A 27,181-nucleotide genomic window follows, 5' to 3' on the forward strand; every position below is an offset into this window, starting at 1 on the left:
ACGGCCTTAGTACGCATACACCGGCCTCTGAGATTGCAGCGCTCCGGTCTTTGGTGCAGAAATTGAGAAACACAGGCTTCAACACGGTCACGCTGCGTTACATAAGGGGACTTGGACTGCCCAGACCTGTCTATAAGACCGTGGTCTTACTCAACATTAGATAAAGAATTGGTTTAACTATATGTAACAACTCTTCTATTCGAAGATGACCCGCAGATATACATAATCCATATTTAATTGTGATAAAAATATCAGATTTTTAACCACTTCGATGATTTCAAAAATTGAATACGACGTGCAAATTCAATTACTGTTGAAGGCGGTTTGTTCACTGTTATGCCCTTTATTTCTTAGTTCAAACGTTCAAATTGAGAATTTACGCCTACTCACGAAGGAATTGATTAACGTAAAGTTTTATTAACAGATAGCCTGAGTACAAAAACTGATTCAGGTTGCTACAACGTGATTAAAATATATATATATATCTATTCCTATCCTATTACCATCATAGTACTGACAGTAACATACGTAATGTTATACGCATAATTTGAAATGTCAACTTTTCATATAATCCTTCAACAGAAAAAATCGAAATTAACGTAAATTAGAACAGATCGCGACCAAAAAAGAATTCTAAAAAACCACATCCATTTTATCAATGGTTTGAAATGATTAACAATACGGACTTGTACATTACGTAATTAATACAGATGATACACGTAGAACGTGACGAGAAGAGCGCAACAATTGAATTGTTGTCATTAGTTAATACCGTGTATTCACCACTACTTTCATTTTTTATGTTTTAATGCACGAACTACGGCTATTATTACCAAGTTATTTCAATGATATACTAACTCATTTATATATGTATACTGTATTGTAAATATATGTTTATATATACATACATACACATATATATATATATATATATATAAATATGATAATACTTGTTACTTGCACTAATCGCTGGCTCCTTCAATACAATAATTTATTTATTAACTCACTTCGACTCTATATTGTGCTATAGTAAGTAATATTTGCTAATCCGATTTTTTGTCTTTCGATTTAACGTTTTCCCAACCCGACCAAATAAAATTGGTCCGCAGGTTTCGTAAATGCACAATTCATTTTCGATAAATTAACTACAGGCGAGCCTATTTAGCATATTTAGATTCACTGGGCTTCTTTTCTATCACCCTCTCAGACACGCTCTTTGATTTTGCGTTCAGGAACTGTAAGTAAATGATCAAACTTACACAACCTGTGCGCCATTCATTCAATCGTTAATCCACGGACAGTTTGTGTGTAATTTACAGTACTACACACAGATACTATACGTGTACAGCATCGCATTGATCGATAAAAATTGATCGTTTGTAATTGATACTTCAATGAAATATAATGATAACAATAACTATTGTATAATTATTAATACTTTTAAATGCGTTAAAATTCATGTATATCATTTTCTGCATTTCATTCAAACATAAATCCCTCCCTGCCCCAAAAATTGGCTGTCAATAATATGTATAATTGTATGCATCTGTCACTTAAGTACACAATCTGCAAACAAAATTGCCAAATGTATAATAATATATAATTTACGTTCTAATTCATTTAGGGTTATCTCTCTTTCTCTATTGGTTTTTTCTTGTTTTATGCTGTCGCAAAAAATCATAAATCATATTGTAATAAAAACTTTCGATAAAAAGTAAAATTGTAACCTTTTGCTTGTGATTTTTTTTTCTATGATCCCTCACTATATTCTTGTTGCTTTTTTTCCCAGAGGAAAATAAAAATAATACAAATTTTTATACTCTACCATGATCCTCTGTACTTCGACGATATTTACATTTCGTAGCTCTGATGATCAGATCTAGATTCAGAAGACTTTGAAGAAGATAACGTTTTCAACACAGATATCACGTTGTCTGTTACCGTTGGATGAATACTCATTTGCAGTTCAGTCAATGACTCTTCAGTCTGAGAATATCATAGAAATATCATTTTAATTGTGAATACAGATGTATAATGGATCATAACTGAAGTCCCGAGAATATTCTTCCTATTGATAATATTTACCAGCTAAAATATTAAATCACCTGTCTCAATAACTGAGCCGCTGTGTGCAAAACTCTCTGCCACTTCCTCATTTCCACATTATGAAGACTCTCTTGTTGTTGCAACAAGTTTATCCAATCCTCTTCCGTCTTTGGTGTATTTCTAAAAAAATTCAAACATGGTACAGGATGAAAGTTATCAATCTGATACGGACACTTTTTTGTAGTCCTGATGATATTTGTGAAAAACTTGATTAATCTTACTTGAGAACGTGTAGATCCATAATGGTGTAAGCAGCAGCTTCTTCTAAGCCCCATAATTTATAATAAAGTAAACCATTTATTAGCATAAGGCATAAAACTGCTAAGAGAAGTATCCAGCTTACTATGTTGCTGGTGTCGTTGCGAACACCTGAAACTTCGAAAAAAATTAAGGTTGATAGAAACAAAGTTGGTATAATCGCGACAGACTTATCGTTTCCGTATTTTTAAACAGCTTTTTCACCATTGTTGTTGTATACTCGTGGCAAGTCTGCTGTAACGGCTTGGTGGCAAGACTGTAAGTGATCTGTGGGATGTGCTTGTAGAGATGCGCCAGCCCCAGTCAACCGTCTTCGTCGTCTCGCCTTGCGTTTCAATCCCACTCCAACATTACCTTCCTCACTTTCAACGCTCAGCGCTTTTACCAAGCTACCAAAATACTCTTCTAATCCAGCCCAACAATTTTTCTCGATAAAACCTATATTGTAACAGAGAATACAAGAGAAATGTTTTTTTTCTTCTTGATAACAGAACTTTTAGTGTTTCATTTGTTCTAAAACTAAGGAAGCGAGCAACTCAAAGAACTGATGAATTTCTGAATGAAGGTGATGTTATTTGAAAAATAGAATATTGATTTGTGAGTACGATAATGAAAACAAACACAGGTTTCTTGGTTCTTTTTTCTCAATTACAAGGCAGCTAGATTACCTTTAATATTCTACTCACTTTTAACAAGACCCCAGACATTCTTCTTGTATTTAATTTGTGAAAATACTGCAAGGTTTGTCTCACCCTCCGTAGAACTTGTCATACAGTAATGCGTGTGAACGCTGAATGAATCTGCATAAGGTATACCTGCGTTATTGCTCTCTATATCAATACAGTATAGATGCCCAGGTCTGCTGCATGGTAGCATTATCTATATTATGGAAACAAAAAACGCGTAAAAATAATCATGAGCCAGTGTCTTCATAACGATCAAGGTTCTTTAGATGAATTATTGGTGAGTTCCACTTTAAAGAGTCTTTTCAAATAAATGTGCATACCTGCGTCTCTGTTACTTGGGAAGATTTCGGACCAACAGATTGCGACAGTGATATAGTTAGTGAAACCGTTCTTGATTTTTGACCCGTTTGACTGTCTTGTGTCCATGCCGATTGTACCAGATCTGAGGATAGTGAAAAAAATTACACAATATTTGAAGTTGCAGAAACACCGTTCAGCAGCATGTGTCAACATTTTTTCTTTGCATGTATAACAATAATTGAACTTACCGGTGGTTTTTCGTGCCGTATGAAAATCCAAGAAGAACTTTGAGTTGGTAAAGAGCAATGTGAATAATTGATCTATATGAATAGGTAATGTTGCGTTACAAAGTTGCCGTCCATCATGCACAGCTGAGCACACTGCATTACTGCGTAGGGCAATGCGTACTAGAGAAAACAAAATGATTCAGCAAATCATGAAGATTGTCAAATGCTTTCACAATCAATCAAACTGAGACATACATTGTATAAAATTGAATAATGTCAGTTGAAATATATAAATCTTAAATGATTGTATCGACTGATCTTAAACTTACGTGGATGCTTCTCGGCCTCGCTCTCTGTGGTATCACTGAGATCGGTAGGATCCAGATGAGACTCTGGTCTAGTCGATGAACGTCTGTCAAGTTCGGGGTTAGACGAATTGTTGGGCTGAGGTGGCATCAATAGATTATCTGAATTAACCACTGCTCCCCCTTCAGCTTCGGAATACGATTCGACTGAGAGTTGAATGGAGATTTTTTTATCCTCCTGTGCGGGTAAGAGCGAAGGTACATAATCTTCGTCGTCAGAAGTAAGGCCAAGCTCATCACCATAGCAGGCATGAACGAGCTGCCACATTTCGGTCATGCTCATTGGCTGACCTATCAGTGCATTTTGCCAAACTCTGAAGAGCATAAGATAAGCTTTGTCCCTGGCCCCGAATGATGTGAGAAAAAATTTGTCCGTTTCCGTACAGACTAGTATAGCATTTGGTATGACTAGCGCAGTTTTCTCCTTCGTTATTGAGGCGACGTCCTTCCAACGCAGAGATACTGACGTTTCCCATGAAAATATGTTTGCATAAAAACATATGTAGTTTTGGGATACGTACAATCTTCCATGAACAAGTATATCTCGCTGCAGGGCGCAAGAGTAATCTGAAAGAAGTAGGAAATTTTTATTATCTAACTCTAACAAGTTTTAATACCTTTATTGTACTATTAAATTTTGGATTTATTTAGTTTTGTTAGACTTTGATTACACATAACTTGGAAAAACACAATTTTTACGTTCCTGTTTATCAAAACCTATAGAATAATTCAAGATTAATTAGAAAATTTTCACGTCTTGTTGAACTCAGTCTCAGCAGTTAAATTATACAAGAAATAAAAGTCCACAGAAAATATTTTGTGAATTCAGGGGAGAAGTTGGAATACTACAAATCCCTGTTCAATAAAACTCAATTTCAACCACTTACAAGTACGACTAGATGAGTATGTAGGCTACACTAAGAAATATTCTCACCAACAACAAGTCGTTCATCATCCGGAACATCTTTAAAAATCCTTTTAAAATCCTCAGATCGTGATTTATAAGTTGGATAAAGTACGTTATACCATGATGACTTTTTCTTGGTACGATCTCCAGCTCTGGTTTCCTTTCTAACTTCGTACGCTGAATTCCGTCCAGGTTCGGCAGAGTCCGAAGATCGATTAACTGCTTCCTACGATGCAAAAAATGTTTAATAAATTTTGCAAAGGATGCACAAGAATGTATTGAACAATCTTCAAAGGCCAATTCCAAAGATACAAAGTCTGAGTTATAGTATCTACCAAAAAGTAAGATTTCATTGATTTGATTGATTTCGAAAATTACAAAATTAATTTACCTTTTTTCTTTTCATTAAAAAATTGTATTTTGCAACTCATTCCTCTGTTCATCTCAATACATAGAAAAAATTCTTTCGGTCCTAAGATAATACCTGGTTTTGTTGATCCTCTAGTTTGCTAGGGGATATATCTTTATTGACGAAATTAGCAACATCCGAATGAGGTCTAGAGTGATCCCTCTTGGTATAGGGCCTGGGACTTGGCCAAGGTGATGGAGTAGGGCTAGGTGAAGGGCTATTGCAACCTGAGCCTCCCCCCAAATTTGTGTCAATCAAGTTAGAAGCCGATCCATCATTTCCACTGACGCCGATGGTTAGATTGGCATTTGTCAGCGACAGATTGTTGCTAGTTATCGAGTCGTGGCTGGAAGTGGAAACGTTCTCCACCGACTTGTTCCTGAAAGTAAATTTCATGCATTATTTTTTTTTTCTGATATCCCTAATGATGAGTAGAAAAATAATGAGTCAATATTTTGCCTTGTCCACTTCAGAATTTCAATCGTTTGCTTCGTTAACACTGAAGCCAGTATTGTTGTTATGTACTGTACTTATTGTTAAAATGAACAATAAAAGAAAGATGAGCAATTGCAAATAGTAATAATTGTTCCGTTGGTGTTTTCTCTTTATACAGTTGCTTTGTTTACTTTTTTATTCCATTGTTTTCGAGAAGTCAAGCCGCGTATCAATATATCTCAATGTCGTTGAAATCGCGAATGACATTAGATAGGCTACTATGAACGACAATACGAGGTAATAATTGAGAGATAAGGCAATGATGGATGGGAGGTGGATATAGGGTAATTGTCGTAAATAGACGGATCAATGCTACGCGTCTTTTAATACAAGTAGAACAATTTTTTTTCGTTGTCGCCAAGCAATAACGACGACGTTCTGTTGTCATTACCGCAACTCGGGTTTCCCCGCCTTTTCGATACTCGGAGGGTACAGAACATGCGGATACAGGAATTACTTAAGCTACACTTACATAATGGAGGTGGGGTCTCCTCCCGGGGTGGCTGAATCGTTCTCGTATAATATTAGAAGTTCTGATGCAGCAGGACCGAAATCTGTAATGTGAACTGCCATCTGCCACATTATCGGCAAACGTATCAGCGGTAAACCGGATAATCCCTGCTGTCAACAATTGTTCTCATTGTCGATAATAATACACCGCATTTAGGGTCATAATCTAAATTTCATCTGATATAACTCCTCTGACGTTCGTTTATTTCGAACTGTCTACTATAACTACTTATCGTTACAGTGCCGATTCTACACAATCTTCTGTTTCGATTAATTACCACTGGACACGAAACAAAACACCTACCTTGACGTTTCACATGTTTTGTTTTTTATTTCTCCGTACGTACGCACTGACTAATGTCTCAGACAATAAGGTACACTAGGGTAACGTACACTTTGCGTCTTATCGAATTTGTCAATGATTATATTACACCTGTTTTCATTATTGTAGAATTTCTATACGACCCCACACACAGCACTTGCGCGATGTGTATAAACACCAAATCCTAATTATTTGTGTATACACTTCTACGATCGTTTGTTTTTCAACGTTACTTTCAGTAAAGTTTTTCGCTCACTCTCGATTGATCTACCAGAGACGCGCTTTCCCCGAGACCAAATTTGCAAATGACGAAAAAAATTTGTAAAACTCTATATCTGCCACTTTACCTGCCCGCACTAATAATAATGAGATACTTCACGATCACGAAGTATGCAAATCAAAGGAGATGCTAGCTTCCCGGGCACCGGTTGGTATCTAACTGTGGTAGTTAGCCAGTATCAGGTGGGTCATTGCGATTTTTCACCGCGGTAGCGCTCATGTTGTTTCAGTTCAGCGGTGTTAATAACGGTAACGTTAGACGCGAACTGTAATAGATTAGTGAAAAAGTAAAAAGACCCGGTGGGTAAAAATATCAAATATTGTTCCCAACCACTTGCTAACCATAAAAAAACAGGGTAGAAACGAACAATTGTTCAATAGTGAGAAAACTTCATTTTTCACGCAATTCAGTGATCCCTGGGTGATCCATTCGGGATTACTTTTATTTATATTTTGAACTGACTTGTCTGGTGTCATATTTGCAATTGTCATTAGTAAATATGATAGCAAAAAAAGAAAGAATTAGCTGAAGGTCGAGGGATATGATAATTACTATTGATTGAACTGATTATCCGAAAACAATTAATATTTTATGTTTAAATTTTTTTTTTATTTTGTCGTTATGTATACGGGATACACATATTATTTATCTTCAGGCTTGTTGAAGACGAGAGTATAGCCACATTTTCCGCAGTAATGACGGTCTTCCATGGCTGCCATGAAAACTCCGGCACCGCATTGTTCGGAAGGACATTCTCGTCGTAGACGATGAATCTTGCCATTCTCGTCGACCTAGAAACAGAGGAATTTGAAGATTTTATTCAACCACTGTTTTGTTTCTTTTTCACATTCAGAATGGAATAAAGGAAATATGCAACTGTGAACACATAGTAATAATTAATGTACCTTGTAAAACTTGAGGACAGCAAGCTTAACCTTCTTCTTCTTGTGCTTGATCTTCTTGGGGGTGGAGTAATTCTTCTTCTTGCGTTTCTTGGCTCCACCACGAAGGCGCAGTACCAAGTGAAGCGTAGATTCTTTCTGGATATTGTAATCGGAAAGAGTTCTTCCATCCTCAAGTTGCTTGCCAGCAAAAATCAAACGCTGCTGATCAGGGGGAATCCCTGAAGAAATCAAAGCAAATCGTTACATTTTTCTTCTCTTTTTTACTGACTATTTGATTTGTGGCCAGAACTTTCAAGATTCCCTCTTTTCGAGTACATTTGTTGCGCTTAATCCTACCCTAGTGTGTTTAATAGTTAAATGGTACAATTTGATAAAAATTTCATCTTCTTGGTATTTTCGCTTAGTCCCAACTAAATTACCTTCTTTATCTTGTATTTTTGCCTTCACATTTTCAATCGTGTCGGAGGCTTCCACCTCCAATGTGATTGTCTTCCCAGTTAAAGTTTTGACGAATATCTGCATGATGGTTATGGTCTAGACCAGCTGTAAAAGAAAAACGGAAAAAATATACATGTGTCTACATTGAAATCTCACCCTGAAAATGTGTTGGCTGGGAAAAATAACCATACAAAAGTGATACAATTAGAAATTAGAAAAATTGGGGAAGAAAAAAAATTTGCCATATTTCAAAAATTACTTTATTTCACTTTTCATTTCTCAATTAAACTTAATGGTATACAGTGATTGAATACAAGTAGAATAGTCCAATGTTTGAATTAAATAATAAAATCAAAGAATATGTGTCAAGTCTTTAGTTTGGTTTGCTACGAACAGTGATTAAACTAACAAAACTGCATTAATGCAGCCGTCGTTTTCGGGATTATTGGTAACTTGGGCATATTTACCCCATACAACTTTACCGGACTGTGTAACAAGCCCCAATTCGGAAATATTCACTTCAATAACAGTACCCTTAGTTATAACGCCAAGAGTTGTGTACATGGCTGAGCTCGGATTTTTTTTAACACCAATAATTGGGAGACAGAATGTGGCCTTTAGTTCTGGATGAGTAACGTGTGCCTTCTTGAATCTGAGAGCCATAGGTCTGATGAACCTCTCAAACTTTGGTGGTTTCCTGGTAAAACTTTCACCAACAAATGTTACTTTTGTCACCATTCGCTTCCATGCTTTCCGCTTGGATTTTCCAGTTCGCATCACCTTGAACACCTCTGAGTCTGACTGTGCCCTTACTTTTGGTATCGGGACATCCCATTTACCAGCCTTTTCTTTACGTTTTTGTTTTATGAGGTTGGATAAGACTTTCGCGCGCGAAGAAACGTCCCTGTCCAGCAGGTAAACTGGAAGCGCTCCCTCTGGGGTGGGTTCAGTTTTCTTTCGGACATTTTTCTCCTCGTGAGCCTTGATCTTCTTTTTCATCTGGATCTTCTCATTGCGGCGTTCTTTGTTAAAGATCTTTGCCTTCAATCCTCGCAGGCTGCGTGCTTTTTCTGCACGTTTGTGAGGTTCCCTAGCCTCTCGCTTACGCTTGCGTTCTTCATAGTCAAGCCGCCTTCCATACAAGGTTCGGAAACGGTCCATATACTCATTTTGTGGCATTTTGTTTTCTTATATCTGCTTGCTGAAACAGAAAATTTCTATGTCTTTTAATTAGCACATGTCGATGTTCAGATTTGGACAGTTGGCTAATTGATAATTACATATTTTATATATACTTGGTTTGAAAATTTACAAATAAATTTGATCTATTCTTTACAGCAAAGAACTTACCTTAGACTTTTTTTCAATCGTCGATTTCACAGATACACAGACATTACCTGTCCAACAATTATTTTTTCTTCGATCTCCCCACTTCAAGCCAAGGAATACAAAGCCATGATTTCTGGTTCTTGAAATTGACGCAACTTGTGATAACTTCTTAACAAACTCAATTTAATAACGCTAATTGAAAATATCTAGTTTTGATATAAAATTATTCAAATTCATTGAGTAAATGGAATATTTGCTTTCACAACTTCAGCAGCTACAACCAGACTGCCCAAATCTTGAATTAAAACGTACGAGTCTTATAATATAATTGCGTGATCGTACAAATATTGAGATTTGCAGACTAGCGATTGTGGTAATATTGTGGAGCGCGAAACTTGTACCGGTACAAATGTTACGCATAAGCTAAAGATGTACCCGAATCAATGAAGTAAAACTGTTGTATGACAGCAAAAAGCAAACATATCAAAACATACTAGAAAAAAAAAACAGTAAGTTTGATGTAAACTATTTCATGAAATACTTTGGATTAGAGTCCAAAGGTTCGCCAAACACTGCCCCGTGAGAATAGCATGTGGGCGATTGGTGACGGAGGTTATTTTGTAGAAAATGAATGCTGCGAAAAAACATATGACCTTTAGCTAAAATTACATACATTTCGCTATGTTTCTATTACAAATCAGCGACTACCGTTGAAGATCGTTAGATTTCAATAGTCATCAGCGGTATCGCCAATGCATTTTGTAATGGAGAAGAGCACGCGCTGGACCGACCAAGTGGGCAGAAAAACGTGGCAAATGTCAGGATTAGGTAAAAGTAGTATTGGATCACAGCAGGATCGTTTTCGCGCATTTACAACAGCAGTTATGCAGTTTCGACAGATAGAAATGTCGTTCAGGGCGTTAAATACCGCAAAATGTTAAGTATTTGAATGAAAATTAGAGAAACATATTCCAACTCACCTACAGCCGACCACGCCAGGAACAGAAAAGACCGCCGAGTATCGAGGCGGCTTAGAGGGAAAGTCGAGTGGATATGAAATCTTTCTCCCCTTCTTGCGACGTTCACCTTATGCCATGAACCACGCAGATGCTGTGCGTTCCGTCGGTAATGCGTTAATACATTGGTATTAGACACGCTGCAATCTATTCAGTGATTTTATGTACGTATGCACACACAATCATGAATGCACAGGTCAAATTTCAATGTCACCATCGATTTATCTTACGCATTAAATCTACTATAATGTGCTTGTAATGATTGTTTAAATCGATACATAGACCAAACAGTTGACATAACGACGATTTCCATCTACCTTGTTCCGTCAGAAATTTGCATATAATATGTTTTTAGAATCAGTTGCACAGTCGGGAAAACTAAATGCTTCATTCGTTTTTTATATATACGTGCATAATTATAGTACGTCAACTATTTATTTAACGTTTCAATCGAATTTCAATGAGAGTTTCAGTCCTGCTCAAAGTTTTGGCTCGCAGCCACCAGTGAAGCGCTGTGGACACCTAGCATGACGAAATCGTCAAAAGTTTGTGTCCGAAAAACTGTCACCAGATGGCGACAAGATTCTAAAGAGTTCCGGCGTTCTTTGCATGCGCATCTCTGCTTCTGCCCTGTCGCCCGTTGTCACCAATTCCAAGTTTTAGCGCCGCCAGCCGCGAGCCTAGACTCTAAATAGTTTAGAGATTTTTTATTAATTAAAGTTAATCGCAAATATGGGAGGTGACGAAGGCATCGGGGTTACAACAGGGCAGCCTAATTTATACAAGCAAGATTTATCGAAGCTCGTAAGTTCCGGCGTTAGCTATCCGCCTCGATTAGATTATCTTAGCCGACATATTTTGTACAGGCTACTGCCACTGCTGCTTTAATTCTCAAACATATTTTATCCCCTGGATATCACATTCCAGTTTGACGATGTTCAATTATTGCTTCGAAACATCGGCCGATGCTTTGCACTGATTAATTTTCGGAGAACTCGCTTAACAGCACTTTAACGTAACCTCAAACATCTATTCACGCGCTGTCCTTACACACGGTTCCGTATAATGGCGTGGCTTAGGGCTGGTTAAGAACTTCGTAGGGCATAAACTTTGCTTTGAAATTCGCTATCCATGCATTATCATATTTACAATCAATCAACTAACTGTAATCGAGCTCCCCACATTCCCCTAGCGAATCGTGGCGCGTTATGGAGCGATTTTACGTGAACGTGCGATTTCACATGACAAATGAAAAAAAAAATATCCGTCCAATTTTGGAACGCATTATTCAAATGCATTGAATTAACGGATTCCTTCACCTGAATATGGGATAGAAACAAAACGACGCTAGGTTAGGAATCAATCACCTCATTATCTCAAATGTCAGATGGACTTGGGAATAGTTTTTTCATACAATATGTTGTAGGTTTAGAACTCATGGATTCATAGTGCAAACGAAAAATATTCACACCGCTCTACAGGAATAAGTGTATTTAACCCAAAGTAAATATTTTAACCAATTTTGATTAGCAAAGAACCAATGCACCTTGTTTCTTAGTGAAAGAATTCCAAGCGCATTTTTGTTAAATACCAGTTTAGAGACTTGCTTTCAGATATTGCTGGTTTAGAAATCAATGTAAATGATGAATGAGTAAAAACATGAGTGATATCTTCTGATTTTTTTATAGTATTCATTTGAAAGCTTTATGCGAAGAATTTTAAGAAAGTTATTGATAATAAGACAGAAATTTGGTACTGAAATTAACCGTGAAATCATATAAACCTTTTTTTATTTCAGGATGTTGGTAAGTTGACTGCACTGTCCCGGGAAGTCATCAGCCGACAGGCGACGATAAACATTGGTAAGAACAATTTTTTGTGAGAAGTATCTAAACGATGTTATTAAAATATTAGAAACGACAAATTATACATGAATGCTAATTATTAAAATTACCTTATTATGTTTTCAATACCATTAGCATTCAGAGCTGATTAATTTACAATTTTCATTATTTTTCCACAGGAACGATCGGACATGTAGCCCATGGAAAGTCAACAATCGTCAAAGCCATTTCAGGCGTGCAAACTGTACGGTTTAAAAATGAGCTGGAAAGAAATATTACCATCAAACTCGGTATGCTTCACTTGAGAAATTATTTCAAATGTCTAATATAAAAATTTAGTTGATGATGGTATTTTTTTATAACTAGTAATAAGTACTAACTAAGTCATTATCGTATTATTCCTGAATGATTACTTTCAATTATCTAACCTTGTAGGACATGGAATGCTTCTAAGTTTTATTGACTTCTAAGAACTGTCCAAAACCTAGGCTTTCCTACGAATGTCTTCATGTGAACATATCTTGTTTCAATCAACTGGAGATTGTATACAAAGAATGGATACTCATTTTTCAACCCAAAACTTTACTTGTTGATACTTTGCAGAAACAACTCATAGCATCAAATGATCTCATTGCATGCATTAAATACATAGCACATTATTAAAAATAGTATCCAACAGTCGGGAAGGTCAGGATATTTAATCAACGAAATTTCACACAAAATCCAGGGTTCGCAATGCTTTTAAGCCACGTAATTTTAGGGAAAATAGAAAAACACTTTGTGAAAATAACGGGCTATTAGGGTTTCAATATTTTTTCATAGTATTTACCAAACAGAGCAAAATTAGATACACACTAGGGTGTACGTCATTTTGGTAATTTTGAAATTTTTTTAATTGTACCCCAAAAATGTGTTTGAATTGTAGAAAAATAAAATCCCCTGTAAATATAAAAATTTTCGGACAATATTCAGACGTACCGGAGGATGACTGAAATTTTGAATGTACAATACATTTAAATCTTCGCTACATATTGATTTTTTTTTTGTACAAACTAAAATGAATTGAAAACATAAATTCGATGGTTGAAAATAATGTTTATATTTTCAACTAAATGTAGGATCGAAATAATTCGGGGGTAGCGTAAGTATTCCGTAGATAACGACACTCCATGAAACCGTAAAAATTATGGTCTTGTGAAAAATAGGTTACTTTCAGGGAAATAGGGGATTAATGTGTAGCTCGAAAATCTTGAGCAAACTTTACCACAGTCCTCAATTTTTTTAATTTTCTGCCCGTATCCGAGAGATATTTGACGGTGTTTCATTTTAGACATTCAAATTTTGTTGCAAAGCTTCTCATTTCTCTTAAATAAAATTCGTTCAGAAGAACAAAGGCGATACAAATGTTAATGAGGATAAAAGTAAAAGATATTGAAAAGCGCAAAAAAAAAAAAAAAAAAAGGTGGAAGCAACCCCACGTATGAAAGTGAAGTAATAAAGAAGATCGAAGAGGAAAAAATAGCATGTAAGAACGGAAAACGGTACCTATAATAAGAGAAGGTGCAAAATTTGGCGTGTCATGAAAATAAAAAAAAAAATAAATGAATAAATAAAAGAAACACTCGTGCTGAATCCTAAAGTAAAGCACAGGGGTCGAAAATAGAAACGGATCATTCACCAAAACAATGAAATGGTGAAAGAAATATCGGTTTAATAAAAGTAAATAATCTTTGTCTCCTCCATGAAATAGAACGGATGAATCACGCCGTTTAAATCTTTGGCATTACAGAGCCACACCATGCGGAGGCGATCAACAAAGAAAATGGAAAAAACAGTGTCGAAGAGGCAGATCCTGCGGATAAAAGCCCGCCTCCGATCTCCAACTCGAGTACGTCCCAATTTACAAAAAAACGTGCTATATTTCGGAGCTCTGACGCAGAGCGTCCTGTCAAGATACCACGGCTTAGCGAGGGTGACAACGATAACGACACCGATGATGACAACGACAACGAGGATGATGACGACATTATTCACACTGTGACAACAAACGGTGAGAATTCGCCCAGTATACCCGAGGAAGAAGCGGCAACGGGAATTGAGGGGCGAATCCAGGCTGAGAATTTGGTGGCAGTCGAAGTAGATAAAAGAACGAAGTACAGTTTGAAAGAAGCAGTGATAAAACTTGAAGATATTGGGACAAAGATAAACGAACTTAAATCGAGTATAAAATCTTCGAACAATCGCGAGGATTTACACGAGGTGGAGAGAATATTAGATAAAAGATATTCAAAAGGAGTTGAAGTATACGCTGTGAAGTGGAAAGGCTGGGACGACAGCTTTAACACTTGGGAACCACTTTCGAATTTGACAAACTGTGCCGAACTGTTGGCAGCTTTTGAGAATTCAAATGCCGGACTGGTTGACACGTTTAAAAACCAGATCAATTACTATCCTTCGATGATGGAGATGGAGAGTCTTATGAAGAATTTCAAGCAGACAGGAAAGATAATGGATTATAAATTGCCAAATAAACAGGAGCTGAATGAAAACATAAACAAGCTGTTAAAATGGCCCAACAGAATGAACGCCAAACTGTTGACTAAAGTGAAGTTTGATATTTTAGTGTACGAATTTCACGATCATAGATCTGCCCAGCTAAAGCTTTTGAAAGAATGGGAAAACGAGATAAGAACAATAACAAAGGACAGACCAGTAATTAAGGTAGAAAATGATGTGGACTTTGAAGGTCCGCCGCAGGATTTTTTATACGTCGACGCTTATCTTCCTGGCAAGGGGGTAACGATACCGGAAGATCCGCCAATCGGTTGCGAGTGTTTGGTCTGCGAGCCAAAGTCGATCTGTTGCGGTAAGCAGTCGGGTGGATCTTTTGCCTACACGACAGCAAAAAGGATCCGAGTCCCTCTAGGTACTCCGATATACGAATGCAATAAGAGATGCGCTTGCGATCAAAGCTGCTTGAATCGTGTTGTTCAGCACGGGACATCTGTAAAACTTTGCATATTTAGAACGGAGACAGGATGCGGATGGGGAGTGAAATCTCTTCAATACATAAAGAAGGGTACTTTCGTTACGGAGTACGTCGGAGAGGTGATAACAAACGACGAGGCTGAGAGAAGGGGAAAACAGTACGACGCGGCTGGCAGAACTTACTTGTTCGATCTAGACTATAACGAGATGGAACAGTGTCCGTACACGGTTGACGCAGCGACCTATGGAAATATATCTCACTTTATAAATCACTCTTGCGATCCAAATTTGGCTGTTTACGGTGTGTGGATAAATTGTTTGGATCCAAATTTGCCGAAACTTGGCTTATTCGCGACAAGGAATATATTGAGATATGAAGAAATTACCTTCGACTACATGTGCCAATCGCTCAGGAATACGTCGGTCGTCACGCCCAAGAAGGAAAAACTTCAAGCAGACATTTCTCCCGCTTTATCTCCTCGTCAACGACTCGAATTACCACGTGATAATGTTATTCTGAATAATGATTCTGCCGAATCCAGAGCTAGGTGTAAATGCGGAGCTGTTAAGTGCAGACGATATTTATTTTAAATTTATGCCCCAGGGAGTAAAGTTATTATAATCGTAATAATAATTATTAGTAATAATATTATTAATAGAATAAACATTATTGTGTTGTTCCAAGGATAAGTTGGCTTTGGTTATCATATAAATCCTTTTTATATCTAAGACTTGAGGTTCGAAATTTATCTTGGATGCTAAATAGGATTCAAATTGTACAAATAAATCCGGCCACGACGATCCTCTGTACAAAAGTATGGACTATTTCTCGGGCTTATTCCTAGCGCAAGGAAACCTTGGCTTAATCTAAGACGAAAAAAGCCAATAATAATAATGATTAATGTTTTGTTCGATACCTATCATTTGCATTTATTTTTCAATACTTCACTAGAGTACACTCTATTGATGAACAGATCACTGATAGTTTTTAATACTGTCGTAATTGGTAGTTAGGATTAACATATCCAAATTGAAAGAAAAATTACGTTTTGAATTGGTCAGTTTATGAACTCAAGGTTTGATCATTATTCTGTTTTTATCTCCTCGTTTTTTCTCCGTAAGAATTAGCCACTAGTCTCGTTTATGTTGTTTTCATATTAAAGCATAGTATTTTAGTGATTAGCAAGTTTATTTTATGTTATATTCAGAGAATAATTTAATCCTACGTAGAAATAAAAATTCGACAATTATATTTAATACAGTAAGTCTGTGTTACGCGACATAAAATTTTTCAACTTGTTGGTATAAAATGACGATTGCCTTTTACTCGTATCACTTTTTTCTTCATCCATTGAAATCTCAATTTAGTAATTAATGGGTATCAGTTGTAAATAAATATTAGTATTTTGTTATACATAATAATGTTAAATCACACCTCAGCACATAGTGCGATCATTGATTGATTATTCAGCACTGCATAGAGTTGTTTTTCTTTTTGTTATCACGGACTCTTTAAAAGCATTTTGTTGGATGGAGGTACAGTAGTTTATTGTTAAGTGAAAAACAGTGTTAATCAAATCGAAAGATGAATAATTAAAATATTAAACGAAAAAATACGTAAAATTATAACAAAACAATAAATACTGTTTCTCATTTTCCCGACTGCTTGCTATATCTACGTGTCCATTTAACTCTAATTGTTAGCTAATATAATTATTAAAATGACTTTTTCCTTAAGTTGTGCACGAATTTTGCAGGTTTGGATGATCGTTTGACTTGGTCAAAGTTGTTTTTATCATTTAATCTTTACCCGCGATGCAAAACTCAAGCCATACCGAAAATAATATTAAATATTTCAATTTTATATTATTCCTTGTCTATACATGTAAAAAGATACTAGGAATAAACAAACAAAAAAATTGCTTTAAAAGTACAATTTGGACAAATTTCCCTTTACCATCTCTCATAATTCATCATCATTCAAATAACTGGGCAACAGATGAAACTTCATTTTCATCACATTCCAGGATATGCTAACGCGAAGATTTACAAATGTGACAATGAGAAATGCCCTCGGCCAGCGTGTTACATCTCCGCAGGCTCAAGCAAGGATGATTCTTTTCCGTGCTTTCGGCCAGCCTGCAGTGGTCGTTTCCAGTTGGTTCGGCATGTCTCGTTTGTAGATTGCCCTGGTCACGATATTCTCATGGCTACCATGCTGAACGGAGCAGCCGTTATGGATGCTGCGTTGTTATTAATTGGTATGACAATATTTGTTCTCACTTTTATATACACCTACCAGTATCGCTCTATTCTTAGATATCCAGGATTGGGAAATATTTTATCTTCAACTACCTTCAAGCACCAGCCTCTGTTCTGGTTTTCATTTTAGTTTGAAGAAATATTCGTGTGATTCAAGAGAGTTGATACTTTCTGTTGGCGCTATGAACCCGCCAACTAATTTTAGTCTTGATATATCCCCTTTGATGTAACAAATTTTAATTTTCAGCTGGTAATGAGTCTTGTCCACAGCCTCAAACTTCCGAGCATTTAGCAGCTATAGAAGTAATGAAGCTGAAGCATATCGTTGTACTGCAGAATAAAATTGATCTTGTTAAAGAGGGTCAGGCTAAAGAGCAGTATGAGCAGATTTTGAAATTCATTCAAGGTAAGAGAGAGGCTTCCTTCTCCTCTACATTTCATTTAGTAACATTAAATTTCTACTCCATTTAGGAACTGTTGCGGAAGGCGCACCAATTGTCCCTATATCAGCTCAATTGAAGTACAACATTGAAGTATTATGTGAATACATCATAAAAAAAATTCCCGTGCCATTACGTGACTTTACCTCAGACCCTCGTCTCATCGTTATTCGTTCTTTCGATGTCAACAAGCCTGGTTGTGAAGTTGACGATTTGAAAGGTGGTGTTGCCGGAGGAAGTATTCTTAAAGGAGTTCTGAAGGTACGTTTTTTCTGCCTTCTTCGATGAAAGATATTTCAATCAGCATAGCGCCCTCGGCATTTATTACTTTTCTTCAGGTTGGAATGGAGATTGAAGTACGACCAGGACTGGTGTCCAAAGACAGTGAAGGCAAATTAACTTGTCGGCCGATATTTTCTCGCGTCGTTTCTTTGTATGCTGAGCAAAATGAACTTCAGTTCGCTGTCCCGGGAGGACTTATTGGTAAACTAGATAATAATCTATGCTCGCGCGATGCAATGATACAGTTTTTACTAAGTTTCTAATTTTTTAACAGGTGTTGGTACAAAGATCGAGCCTACGCTTTGTCGTGCTGATCGATTAGTGGGTCAAATTTTGGGAGCAGTCGGAGCTCTACCTAAGATCTTTATTGAACTCGAAATATCGTACTACTTGTTGAAACGTCTATTAGGAGTGCGAACGGAGGGTGACAAGAAAGGCGCCAAGGTGAGAATAACAGGAACGCGTTTCAAACGGAAAATAATGCAATTGATTAGAACATTCTCTGAATTTTGCTTCGCCCTTGTTTTAGGTACAAAAATTATCGAAGAACGAGGTACTATTGGTGAATATTGGCTCTCTGTCGACCGGAGGGCGAGTTTTAGCCACACGCGCCGATCTCGCTAAAATAAGCTTGACCAATCCTGTTTGCACGGAAGTTGATGAGAAGATAGCTCTCTCTCGACGTGTTGAGAAGCATTGGCGTCTTATTGGATGGGGTCAGATCCGCGGAGGGGACACCATCGAACCAATTATTGACCATAAATAAATCAACGGACAAATAAATAAAGAAATAAGTAAATAATTGGAACAGGGAATTGCCGTGTATTTTACCTCATCTTTTTAATAAACTCTATGAACTCTCATCGAACTCCTCGTTTCAGTGTATATCTCGACAAATTCTTAATGCCAATCACATTGATTTTCATTGGAATCAAGAAGGAGGAAGGTGCAGAATTATAACTGCATTCTTTCGCCTTAAAAAGTATCAAAATAATATAATATGATCTACGAATGGCTTAAATTCTGCGGCACTAATATCAAGCCAAGTTTTCACTCAACGTTACAGGTTGTGTAGTTTAGGGATTTAAATAAGAACTACAAATTTTGGTGTGTTTCCCAGATAGTTACTAGATCTGGTGACAAAACAAATACCGACATTACATGGAAATTCATCGAATCTCTCGTAAAAAAAAGTGCAACAATACCATAACGATGATTGTTAATTTTCGGAGAGTAATTCCCCGACGCAATTCTGTTATGACAATCCGGTAGCCGGCTCATCATACGTATGACCGTGTATGCATGTATGTGCCGCGTTTGTACAAATTTTACGAGCCAAAATTCACTCTTATTTGTTTTTCCAACCAAGTCAATACGCAACAGGTTGTTAATAGATGTACGTACAAAACCGTATTGCGACTATAACCTGCAACTGTGCATTTGTATTCTTCGTCGCCTTTTAAATTCCTTTATATCCCGATCATACTATTATAAAGTTGTAAAAAATGACCAATCTGAAATTTAATATATTTAATATGAACGTAGATTGTACTTTTAACCATGCGATATACAAAAACTTAATTCTGTTCTCATAACCACTTTTCAACGATTTTCAATTATTGGTTATTATCAATATTTTGTTCTTACTCTGATTGATTAGGCTCATTATCGCCCTACTGTCACTAATAAATACCGTTACACTCACTGTTATCGTTATTATTTGATTAAATATACACATATATGGTACAGATACTTATATTTAATCTAGATGCAAACCCATGTTCCAATTATGACTTTCATATTTTCTGACAAGCTTCAGTCAGCTTAAGTTACAATTGTAACTTGCAATAGATCCTATTCACTGTTAGTAATCATTAATAAAAAAATTACGGCACATTACCTGTCTAATTTTACGCTAATTTGATTTATTTAGCCACAAACCAAGCTAGATGAGAACATCTCACGATATGTTTAGAACTTCAAGACACTGTGCTTTCTTGTCTTCAAGACAATTCAATAACGAAAATGTAATCCTCCGAAATGCACATCACAGGTAAATACAAGTACAGTCTTTACGATTTATTGGTTTAAGAAATTTTCAACAGCCAAATTCGTTGTTCTAACATTTTCTACGTGATAATCAAACCTTTTTCTGCACAATCAAAGTTACTAATGCTCCAATACATCTTTCAGTTGCAAAATATTGGTGGTTGGCGGAGGGACTGCCGGTTGCACGATGGCTGCAAAATTTAGCAATAAATTTAAGGGCTCAAAGGATACAGTTGTTATCGTCGAACCTAGCAAGGTACTGACCTTGATGCAAATTTGGAGTTGATGAATAATTGCATCAATTTTTTCAGAGACATTATTATCAGCCTATGTTCACCTTGATCGGGGGAGGTGTCAAAACTCTGGAATCGTCTTACAAGAGTATGGAGAAAGTTTTACCAAAAGATGCACAGTGGATAAAAGATCGGGTGGTCAAGTTTGAACCAGAATCTAACACGGTCACTGTTGCAAATGGAGATTCTATCCAATACGAATATTTGATAGTTGCTTTAGGTCTTCAACTCTACTGGAACAAGGTATTATGTTTGTACTCTTGAAGATGCTATTTTCCTCAAAATTCAAGATATACGATCATGTTTTCATGCATGTAATTCATCGCCAAATACTTTTCTACAGATTCCAGGCCTCTCAGAAGCCTTAGAGGATCCCAAGGTTCCAGTTTGTTCAATATACGGACCTGAAACTGTTGGAAAAGTTTTCAGAACAATAGAAAATACAAAAAGTGGCTCAGCATATTTCACTTTTCCAAATTCTCCAGTGAAATGTCCGGGAGCACCGCAGAAGATAGTTTATCTTGCTGAAGAATATTGGCACAATGTAATAAAGATTTCTTTTTAAATTGCACACACTAATGGATATATTGAAACGCATTTTGATTCTATTTTACGATTCTTTAACATTTTTCATAGAAGAGGAAGCTCCAAGACATTCATGTTACATACAACACTGCACTGCCAGTTATTTTTGGTGTTAAAAAGTACGCTGATGCTCTATGGAAGGTCTGCCAGAGCAGAAATATATCGGTGAATTTACAGACGAATTTAATTGAAATTAGAACATCCAAAAACGAGGCAGTTTTTCAGAATTTACAAAACCCGGATGAACTGAATACTGTGAAGGTGAGAAACTGTTTTTAGATGAACGATTACTATTCAACTACCGGTAATCCGCTGCTTCCAACAATCTTTTATTCTAGTATTCCATGCTGCATGTTACACCGCCAATGGGACCTCCTGAATTGTTGAAGAATCACTCTGCACTGACTAACGAGGCTGGATTTTTGAGTGTTGATCCTCAAACTCTGAGGCACGATAAATACTCGAATATATTTGGCCTTGGCGATTGTACGAATACTCCGAATTCAAAAACTATGGCCGCAATTGGTAACTAATTTATTGATATATAGCATGAATTTGCAACGAACTTTGCAATCAATTTGATGAGAAAATCGATTTTTAAACTGTTAATTTTACAGCGGCACAATCAAAGGTCGTTTACGAACATCTGTCCGCGGATTTGAGTGGAAAGGTATCAAAAGAGACGTACAACGGCTATGCTTCCTGCCCTCTTGTTACTGGCTATGGAAAGTGTATCTTGGCTGAATTCGACTATAAGCTTCAGCCCACCGAAACTTTCCCTATCAATCAAGCCAAAGAATATTTTGCTATGTATTTATTGAAGAAATATTTCTTCCCTTATCTCTATTGGAATTGGATGCTGAAGTGAGTTATTTGAGTTGCTTTGAAGCAAATGTGAGTGCAATCAAAATCATTTTTTTAATTTCAGGGGTCACTGGAATGGTCCTGCTATATTTCGCAAGTATCTTAACTGCTTTTCGAGAAAAGAAGTTGCCCCAATATCAAAGACACAGTGAAGCTGAATCTAATGATCACAGATGTCATTGATACCATTTACTGTACAAAATGTACATATGTATTATTCGTTATTTAATATCCTGTCGATGTCATATGTAAACAATGTAAATACTCGAGGTATCTTTAAAGTCCTATACATGCAAAAAAACTTTTTCAAGCATCCAAAAATGTCCGAGAAAAAGACATACTTTATATTTCTTATCATTCTTATATTATTTCATATTTTTCACGACCCTGTTACCCGATTACATAGCAACGGGTTCGAATTATTTGGTTGGCATTGGTTATTGATTTAACACTTCCGAGATTATAAAATAACCTCTGGCAAGTGCATTCAACTGACATACTTGTTGTGGATTTTTTTTCTCGTGCATAAATTGTTTATTGTCTGATATATGATGAAAAGATAATCAATGAATGTTTAAACATGGAGCCAAAAGGAAAATCAAAGAAGAAAAAAGGGGGAGACCGTAAGGCTAAAGAGAAATCTGGAGGTTCTGCGGGTAAAAACGGGAAAGGACCCAAAAAGAGTTCTCGTACCTCAAAAAAGAGTGCGGGGAAATCTCGATTTGGGATGGATATATTCAATGAGGAAATGATGGATAACGCTTATTACACTTGTCACAACATCATGGACGTACTCAAGTTTCGAGGATTTCCCTGGCCTGAGCTTCAAAAGAAAAAGAGCAAGAAGAAACGTTGAGTTTTCAGTGAAACAATTTGAATGGAGCTAAAATCATGCAAGAATGCTATCACTTTAAGAGATTTTGTTTTATTATTATATTATAAAAATGTCAGCAATACACGACGAACGTTGAAAATATCTGTACGCAATCTGTTTATTATCATACTCTGCTGGTAAAAATATTATTTGAAAAGTTTTTATCGCGCATGTACGACTTGCAGGAACGAAAGTCTGTACAATGATTTTCGTAAATGAAGTAACAGTAAAACGTTTGAATTTAAATAAATTGAGAAGAACACAGAAAATCTTGGTAGTTTGAAATTTTTCGACACTAGAACCATTAATTTTACAATATAACTTTCATACAACTCTGAGCCTGTATCCTCGCTTACTTTACTCACGGAATTCAATCATCTATTCGCAAGTAGAGGTAGTTAGAAAAACGTTAGTATTAGATTTACAAATCAAGGACATTTCCTTTCAACTTGACTTTTTCCACTCTCCTCATACTCCTGACTTGAAATCCACATTTGTTGAAACGTTCCAATCGACGCCAAGATAGAACCTCCTATCCAAGCACCGAATCTCCTCTCTGCGCAGCCGTTAGCGCTTATCACTTTCAATCGCATACTGGATGGAATCCTCATGGAGAGATCTCTGTTCAACCTTTCTGGAAATCCCTTTACAAATAAAATGGAATAAAAATCGCTATAAACTCAACGATTCTGTGGAAAAAAAATTGGGTTAATCGAATTTTCGAAAGCAGTAACGGGGGATTCCCCCTTTTTAACTACGCCATCCCTTAGCCTTTGCATGGAGGTTTATGATCGAAATCTAGCTGGATAGTTGAACACAGATAGATGTAAAAACTAGAACGTGAAGTCACCACTCGAAGGAAACCAATTGAGAATATCCTGTTAGCGGTCAATAGTCCAGAGCAGCCCCCTGCAACTAGATCGAGCGAAAAAGTAAAAAGAGTAACCTAGTATGTCACATAATTTTAGTTCTTATTGAAGGCGCTAGTAGTGCAGTTGCACGGGTTGCACTCTGTAAAGGCCGTAAAGGTAATCGCGCAAACCCACTGATATATATCGCAAACCGCGCAACTGTACTACTAACGCTCTCTACCGAGTGTGACAACATAGACTCGTTTTCTGAAACACAGAGTTGCAGGGAGCTGGTCCAGAGTAAAATTCTGTCACAAATGGGTTGCGAAACCACCGTTTAAAAAAAATCTAGACCTCGTATTTACCTGTATAAACGAGTTTCCACCAGTTACTACGACGCTACCGTACAGAGCTGGCCTTACGTCGACATCGCACATTCCGACACTGGTTGTTACAATGTGTCCGACTCCGAGCATCGTATTTCCAACTCCACCACCACGCATTTGAACCATGCTGGGATCGAATAATGCTTCTGGAATACGGAAACGCTCTGTGCTGAAATCCTATGAAGAAAAAAGAGAAATGCCGAAAAAATGTTCGGGTTTTGTACCGTTGTAAGGTCCTGTTGAATTTGTTTTTGGCATTGCTTACCCGATGATAGCCAGTTGGGAACTCGTATTGAACAGCAGGTACGGAAGAGACAATTTTTTCGTCATAGGGTGTTTCTGAGACTTGAAGAACCGTCGCTTGAAAGTCCTGGACAAGCTTTTTAACCATGTAATTATGCCACGATTTTGTTACCTCTGGCAAACCCTTCTTTTTCACCCATTTAGGCTTCTCTTGATCTTTCACGACTTCTTTACTGCCCACCAAGTACGATGGCGACAAGTCAATTTCCTGCTCCTATTTTTTTAATATTATGTAAGAAATTTATAATTGCATGATATATTCTTTATGATGAAAGTTTTCGGATCTGTACTTGCCTGTAGAAATTGTCTGCATTGCATACTTATGTAATCCCCGCCGAGAGGTGATTTGACGATGGCTTGAGTTAATACAAAACCATCTTGAACCGGTACGGCCGAAGTGTGTGTAGCTCCACTGTCCACCACGATACCTGTGGCTCGACCATTAGCAAATGCTGCCAGCACAGCATTTTTGACCAGAAAGTAAGCAGGGACATTATATTTCTCGAACATTAATTCGGTCAGCTTTTCTCGCTTGCTACGAACGTTCCACGGAGATTCAGAAAATAATACAGGATGATATTCGGCGTCAGATTGTATCACTTTGGCATAAGTGTAATCCAAAATCTGTGGGAAGAGAATTAGGTAATGAATAATATCTTTATATTCGGTTCTAAGGTATAAATAATAATATTAATAACAACATTAAGCTTTTGTTAAAATCTATAGATTGATAGAATTTCGTAACAAATAATTTGCATTTTTGTGGCAAAATCTTTGAACAACATAAATATAATGTTATTCTTAGTTTGAAGGAATATAAACAACTTGCTGCTCCAAGTGTATTGCCTGCCCAATCGATTTTATTTATTGTATATTATTGTTTCTATTTAATTCCTTAAAGTTCCGTTGGTTCGATGGTATCTGTTGAAATTTTAGGCGATGTTTACCTGTCGTGTTAAAAATTGTGGTGTTCTATTTTCTTCGAAAAGGAAATATTTCATGCGGATTGTTCGGCTGGAGTGGCGTAACAATAGCAGAGCATTCTTAGAAAACCATTGAATAAGGATATTTCTAAAAGATTTGAATCAGAAAACGTAAAAATTAGGTGCTCTTTAAATGCTGATTAGAAGTTACCAAATGGTTCTTAGTGAAACATTTATTCGTGTTTTAATTCTTTGTTTCCGGTTTCTTTAGTTTCATTTTTTATGAACTTGGTAATGTTCCGCCGATATTATTCTCAACTTGTGAAGAAGTGATTGAAAACAAGTCTATGCCAGTTTTACCTTTTCGAAGTGGTCCCAATCTTCGATCATTCCATCCTTCATGTAGCTGGCGACTTCCATTCCCTTCCTAGGTACGTGAAGTATCGTTGTGTCGACGTAATACTTGCTACCTGACTGAGTGATGTTGCCGTCAGGTTTCTTGTCATCTATATCCATGGCGTCATTCTTTGTTGCTGTCGTAGCGCCCGGGTCTTCACCCACGCCGACAACTGCAGGAATCTCAGCCTTTGGTGTATCTTCCTGCGCGTAACCGACCCGCAGCGAGTGATGACCCAAATCAAAGACGAGCGCCCCGATCTCATCACCACCATATAGCATGCCGCCAGACATTGTAGTTGCCTATAAGTCTCGGCTGAGGAGAGGACAAAATAATATTGACATTTAGTAACTGTGGCACAATTATTTTCCCTCGTTGGGATGATACTTTCGTTTTAAATTTGGGATGAAAAACGTTTTTGCGTATTCAGCGAATTAATTGATTCTCCAGATTAATATTCGTTGAGGCACTTGGTTAGGGGTTAGAAAAATTACACAGTGATTGTATTATTTCGATGTGTGTTTTCTACCTTACAAATTGTTTCGATTGGATTACGATTTAGTAGATCGTTTTAGGTTGGGTAATTTTTTGCGTTAATTCTTTATAACAACTCAGTGTACGAAACTTACCAATTATCAAACACTCATAACTTCTATGGGTTCGAGTCACGAACTAACAGAATTAACACAGTACAATTCAACATAACCTATACGAATCGACGCTATGGATGCTTTCGCCGGGCTGTTCGTCCACAAACTGAATGCTCTACCGAGAAATCAGACTCGCTCACCTTTCTCGTCCAGATTTATATAGTTAGACGTTTATTTGTATTGCCCGGTGAATTGGGCAAGTGTGAAGCGCGGCTGAATTCACCGTTCGATTTGAATCGTATTCGAAAACGCATCGTTTGCAACGGAGTTTCAAGGTTAAAAACTGTACGGTTTTTTTTTAAAGAAATTTAAAATTCAAATTTATTACAGACATTTTATTTCGGAACTTGATCCATTGGAATTGTATGTATAGATATATGTGTATACATATATGTATGTATGTATGTATATAGATATATGTATATGTTATCATACATGTGTATATATACACTATGTATGTATAATTACAATATTTTCCTAGAGATATCGAAATTTATTGTTTTTATTTATTTTTTCACCCATTTTCTTTTGATTTCATTTTTTTCCACCGTATTTTCTTTAATAGTCAAATATTCAAATATAAATTTCATCAATCGATTAATCAATTAGTTAATTAATTAACAATCGTAGTTACAGT

At 36.7% G+C, this 27,181-nt stretch overlaps 6 protein-coding genes across 13 annotated transcripts; 2 read left to right on the forward strand and 4 right to left on the reverse strand.

Annotated features, from left to right (window-relative positions):
- Positions 1-396: 396 nt before the first annotated feature.
- On the reverse strand, positions 397-7,321 carry LOC124220190 (protein Aster-B). 3 transcript variants are annotated; one of them, XM_046628721.2, is made up of 12 exons: positions 6,568-7,321; positions 6,226-6,371; positions 5,334-5,637; positions 4,877-5,075; positions 3,907-4,509; positions 3,599-3,757; positions 3,371-3,492; positions 3,051-3,243; positions 2,569-2,802; positions 2,328-2,481; positions 2,106-2,226; positions 397-1,986 (listed from the first exon to the last, which is right to left on the reverse strand). In XM_046628721.2, the coding sequence occupies exons 2-12, from the start codon at positions 6,333-6,335 to the stop codon at positions 1,852-1,854; spliced, it is 2,334 nt and encodes a 777-aa protein (XP_046484677.1). In that variant the 5' UTR covers positions 6,336-6,371; positions 6,568-7,321; the 3' UTR covers positions 397-1,851. The 3 variants fall into 3 exon arrangements, with proteins under 3 accessions (XP_046484677.1, XP_046484676.1, XP_068992913.1); XM_046628720.2 differs by having other exon boundaries at positions 6,226-6,374; XM_069136812.1 differs by having other exon boundaries at positions 2,328-2,475; positions 6,226-7,321.
- A 131-nt stretch (positions 7,322-7,452) lies between these two features.
- Positions 7,453-10,638, reverse strand: RpS27A (ribosomal protein S27A). Its single transcript, XM_046628739.1, has 4 exons — positions 10,518-10,638; positions 8,190-8,313; positions 7,771-7,988; positions 7,453-7,656 (listed from the first exon to the last, which is right to left on the reverse strand). Exons 2-4 carry the CDS (start codon positions 8,290-8,292, stop codon positions 7,507-7,509), a joined length of 471 nt encoding a protein of 156 aa, XP_046484695.1. The 5' UTR covers positions 8,293-8,313; positions 10,518-10,638; the 3' UTR covers positions 7,453-7,506.
- Positions 8,453-10,574, reverse strand: Ip259 (NSA2 ribosome biogenesis factor-like IP259). Its single transcript, XM_046628736.2, has 2 exons — positions 10,518-10,574; positions 8,453-9,409 (listed from the first exon to the last, which is right to left on the reverse strand). The coding sequence occupies exon 2, from the start codon at positions 9,385-9,387 to the stop codon at positions 8,608-8,610; it is 780 nt and encodes a 259-aa protein (XP_046484692.1). The 5' UTR covers positions 9,388-9,409; positions 10,518-10,574; the 3' UTR covers positions 8,453-8,607.
- A 509-nt stretch (positions 10,639-11,147) lies between the features above and the next one.
- On the forward strand, positions 11,148-19,237 carry Su(var)3-9 (suppressor of variegation 3-9). Of its 2 annotated transcripts, XM_046628725.2 has the most exons (9): positions 11,166-11,357; positions 12,352-12,415; positions 12,577-12,687; positions 17,413-17,646; positions 17,895-18,053; positions 18,119-18,348; positions 18,426-18,570; positions 18,644-18,813; positions 18,899-19,237. In XM_046628725.2, exons 1-9 carry the CDS (start codon positions 11,286-11,288, stop codon positions 19,133-19,135), a joined length of 1,422 nt encoding a protein of 473 aa, XP_046484681.1. In that variant the 5' UTR covers positions 11,166-11,285; the 3' UTR covers positions 19,136-19,237. The 2 variants fall into 2 exon arrangements, with proteins under 2 accessions (XP_046484680.1, XP_046484681.1); XM_046628724.2 differs by lacking the exons at positions 17,413-17,646; positions 17,895-18,053; positions 18,119-18,348; ... (1 more) ...; positions 18,644-18,813; positions 18,899-19,237 and adding an exon at positions 14,187-17,358 and having other exon boundaries at positions 11,148-11,357.
- Positions 19,238-19,383: 146 nt separating this feature from the next.
- On the forward strand, positions 19,384-22,514 carry Sqor (Sulfide quinone oxidoreductase). Of its 4 annotated transcripts, none has more exons than XM_046628729.2 (9): positions 19,384-19,765; positions 20,303-20,422; positions 20,563-20,674; positions 20,730-20,954; positions 21,055-21,255; positions 21,348-21,557; positions 21,635-21,821; positions 21,914-22,160; positions 22,225-22,514. In XM_046628729.2, exons 2-9 carry the CDS (start codon positions 20,319-20,321, stop codon positions 22,310-22,312), a joined length of 1,374 nt encoding a protein of 457 aa, XP_046484685.1. In that variant the 5' UTR covers positions 19,384-19,765; positions 20,303-20,318; the 3' UTR covers positions 22,313-22,514. The 4 variants fall into 4 exon arrangements, with proteins under 4 accessions (XP_046484685.1, XP_046484686.1, XP_046484688.1 ...); XM_046628730.2 differs by having other exon boundaries at positions 19,384-19,673; XM_046628732.1 differs by lacking the exon at positions 19,384-19,765 and adding an exon at positions 19,793-19,811.
- Positions 22,515-22,686: 172 nt separating this feature from the next.
- Positions 22,687-26,641, reverse strand: Bap55 (Brahma associated protein 55kD). 2 transcript variants are annotated; one of them, XM_046628733.2, is made up of 6 exons: positions 26,524-26,641; positions 25,858-26,209; positions 24,869-25,198; positions 24,537-24,788; positions 24,251-24,448; positions 22,687-23,678 (listed from the first exon to the last, which is right to left on the reverse strand). In XM_046628733.2, exons 2-6 carry the CDS (start codon positions 26,185-26,187, stop codon positions 23,463-23,465), a joined length of 1,326 nt encoding a protein of 441 aa, XP_046484689.1. In that variant the 5' UTR covers positions 26,188-26,209; positions 26,524-26,641; the 3' UTR covers positions 22,687-23,462. The 2 variants fall into 2 exon arrangements, with proteins under 2 accessions (XP_046484689.1, XP_046484691.1); XM_046628735.2 differs by lacking the exon at positions 22,687-23,678 and adding an exon at positions 23,687-23,949.
- Positions 26,642-27,181: the final 540 nt, after the last annotated feature.

The sequence above is a fragment of the Neodiprion pinetum genome, chromosome 5 (genome assembly GCF_021155775.2).
Source record: "Neodiprion pinetum isolate iyNeoPine1 chromosome 5, iyNeoPine1.2, whole genome shotgun sequence".
NCBI lineage: Eukaryota > Metazoa > Arthropoda > Insecta > Hymenoptera > Diprionidae > Neodiprion > Neodiprion pinetum.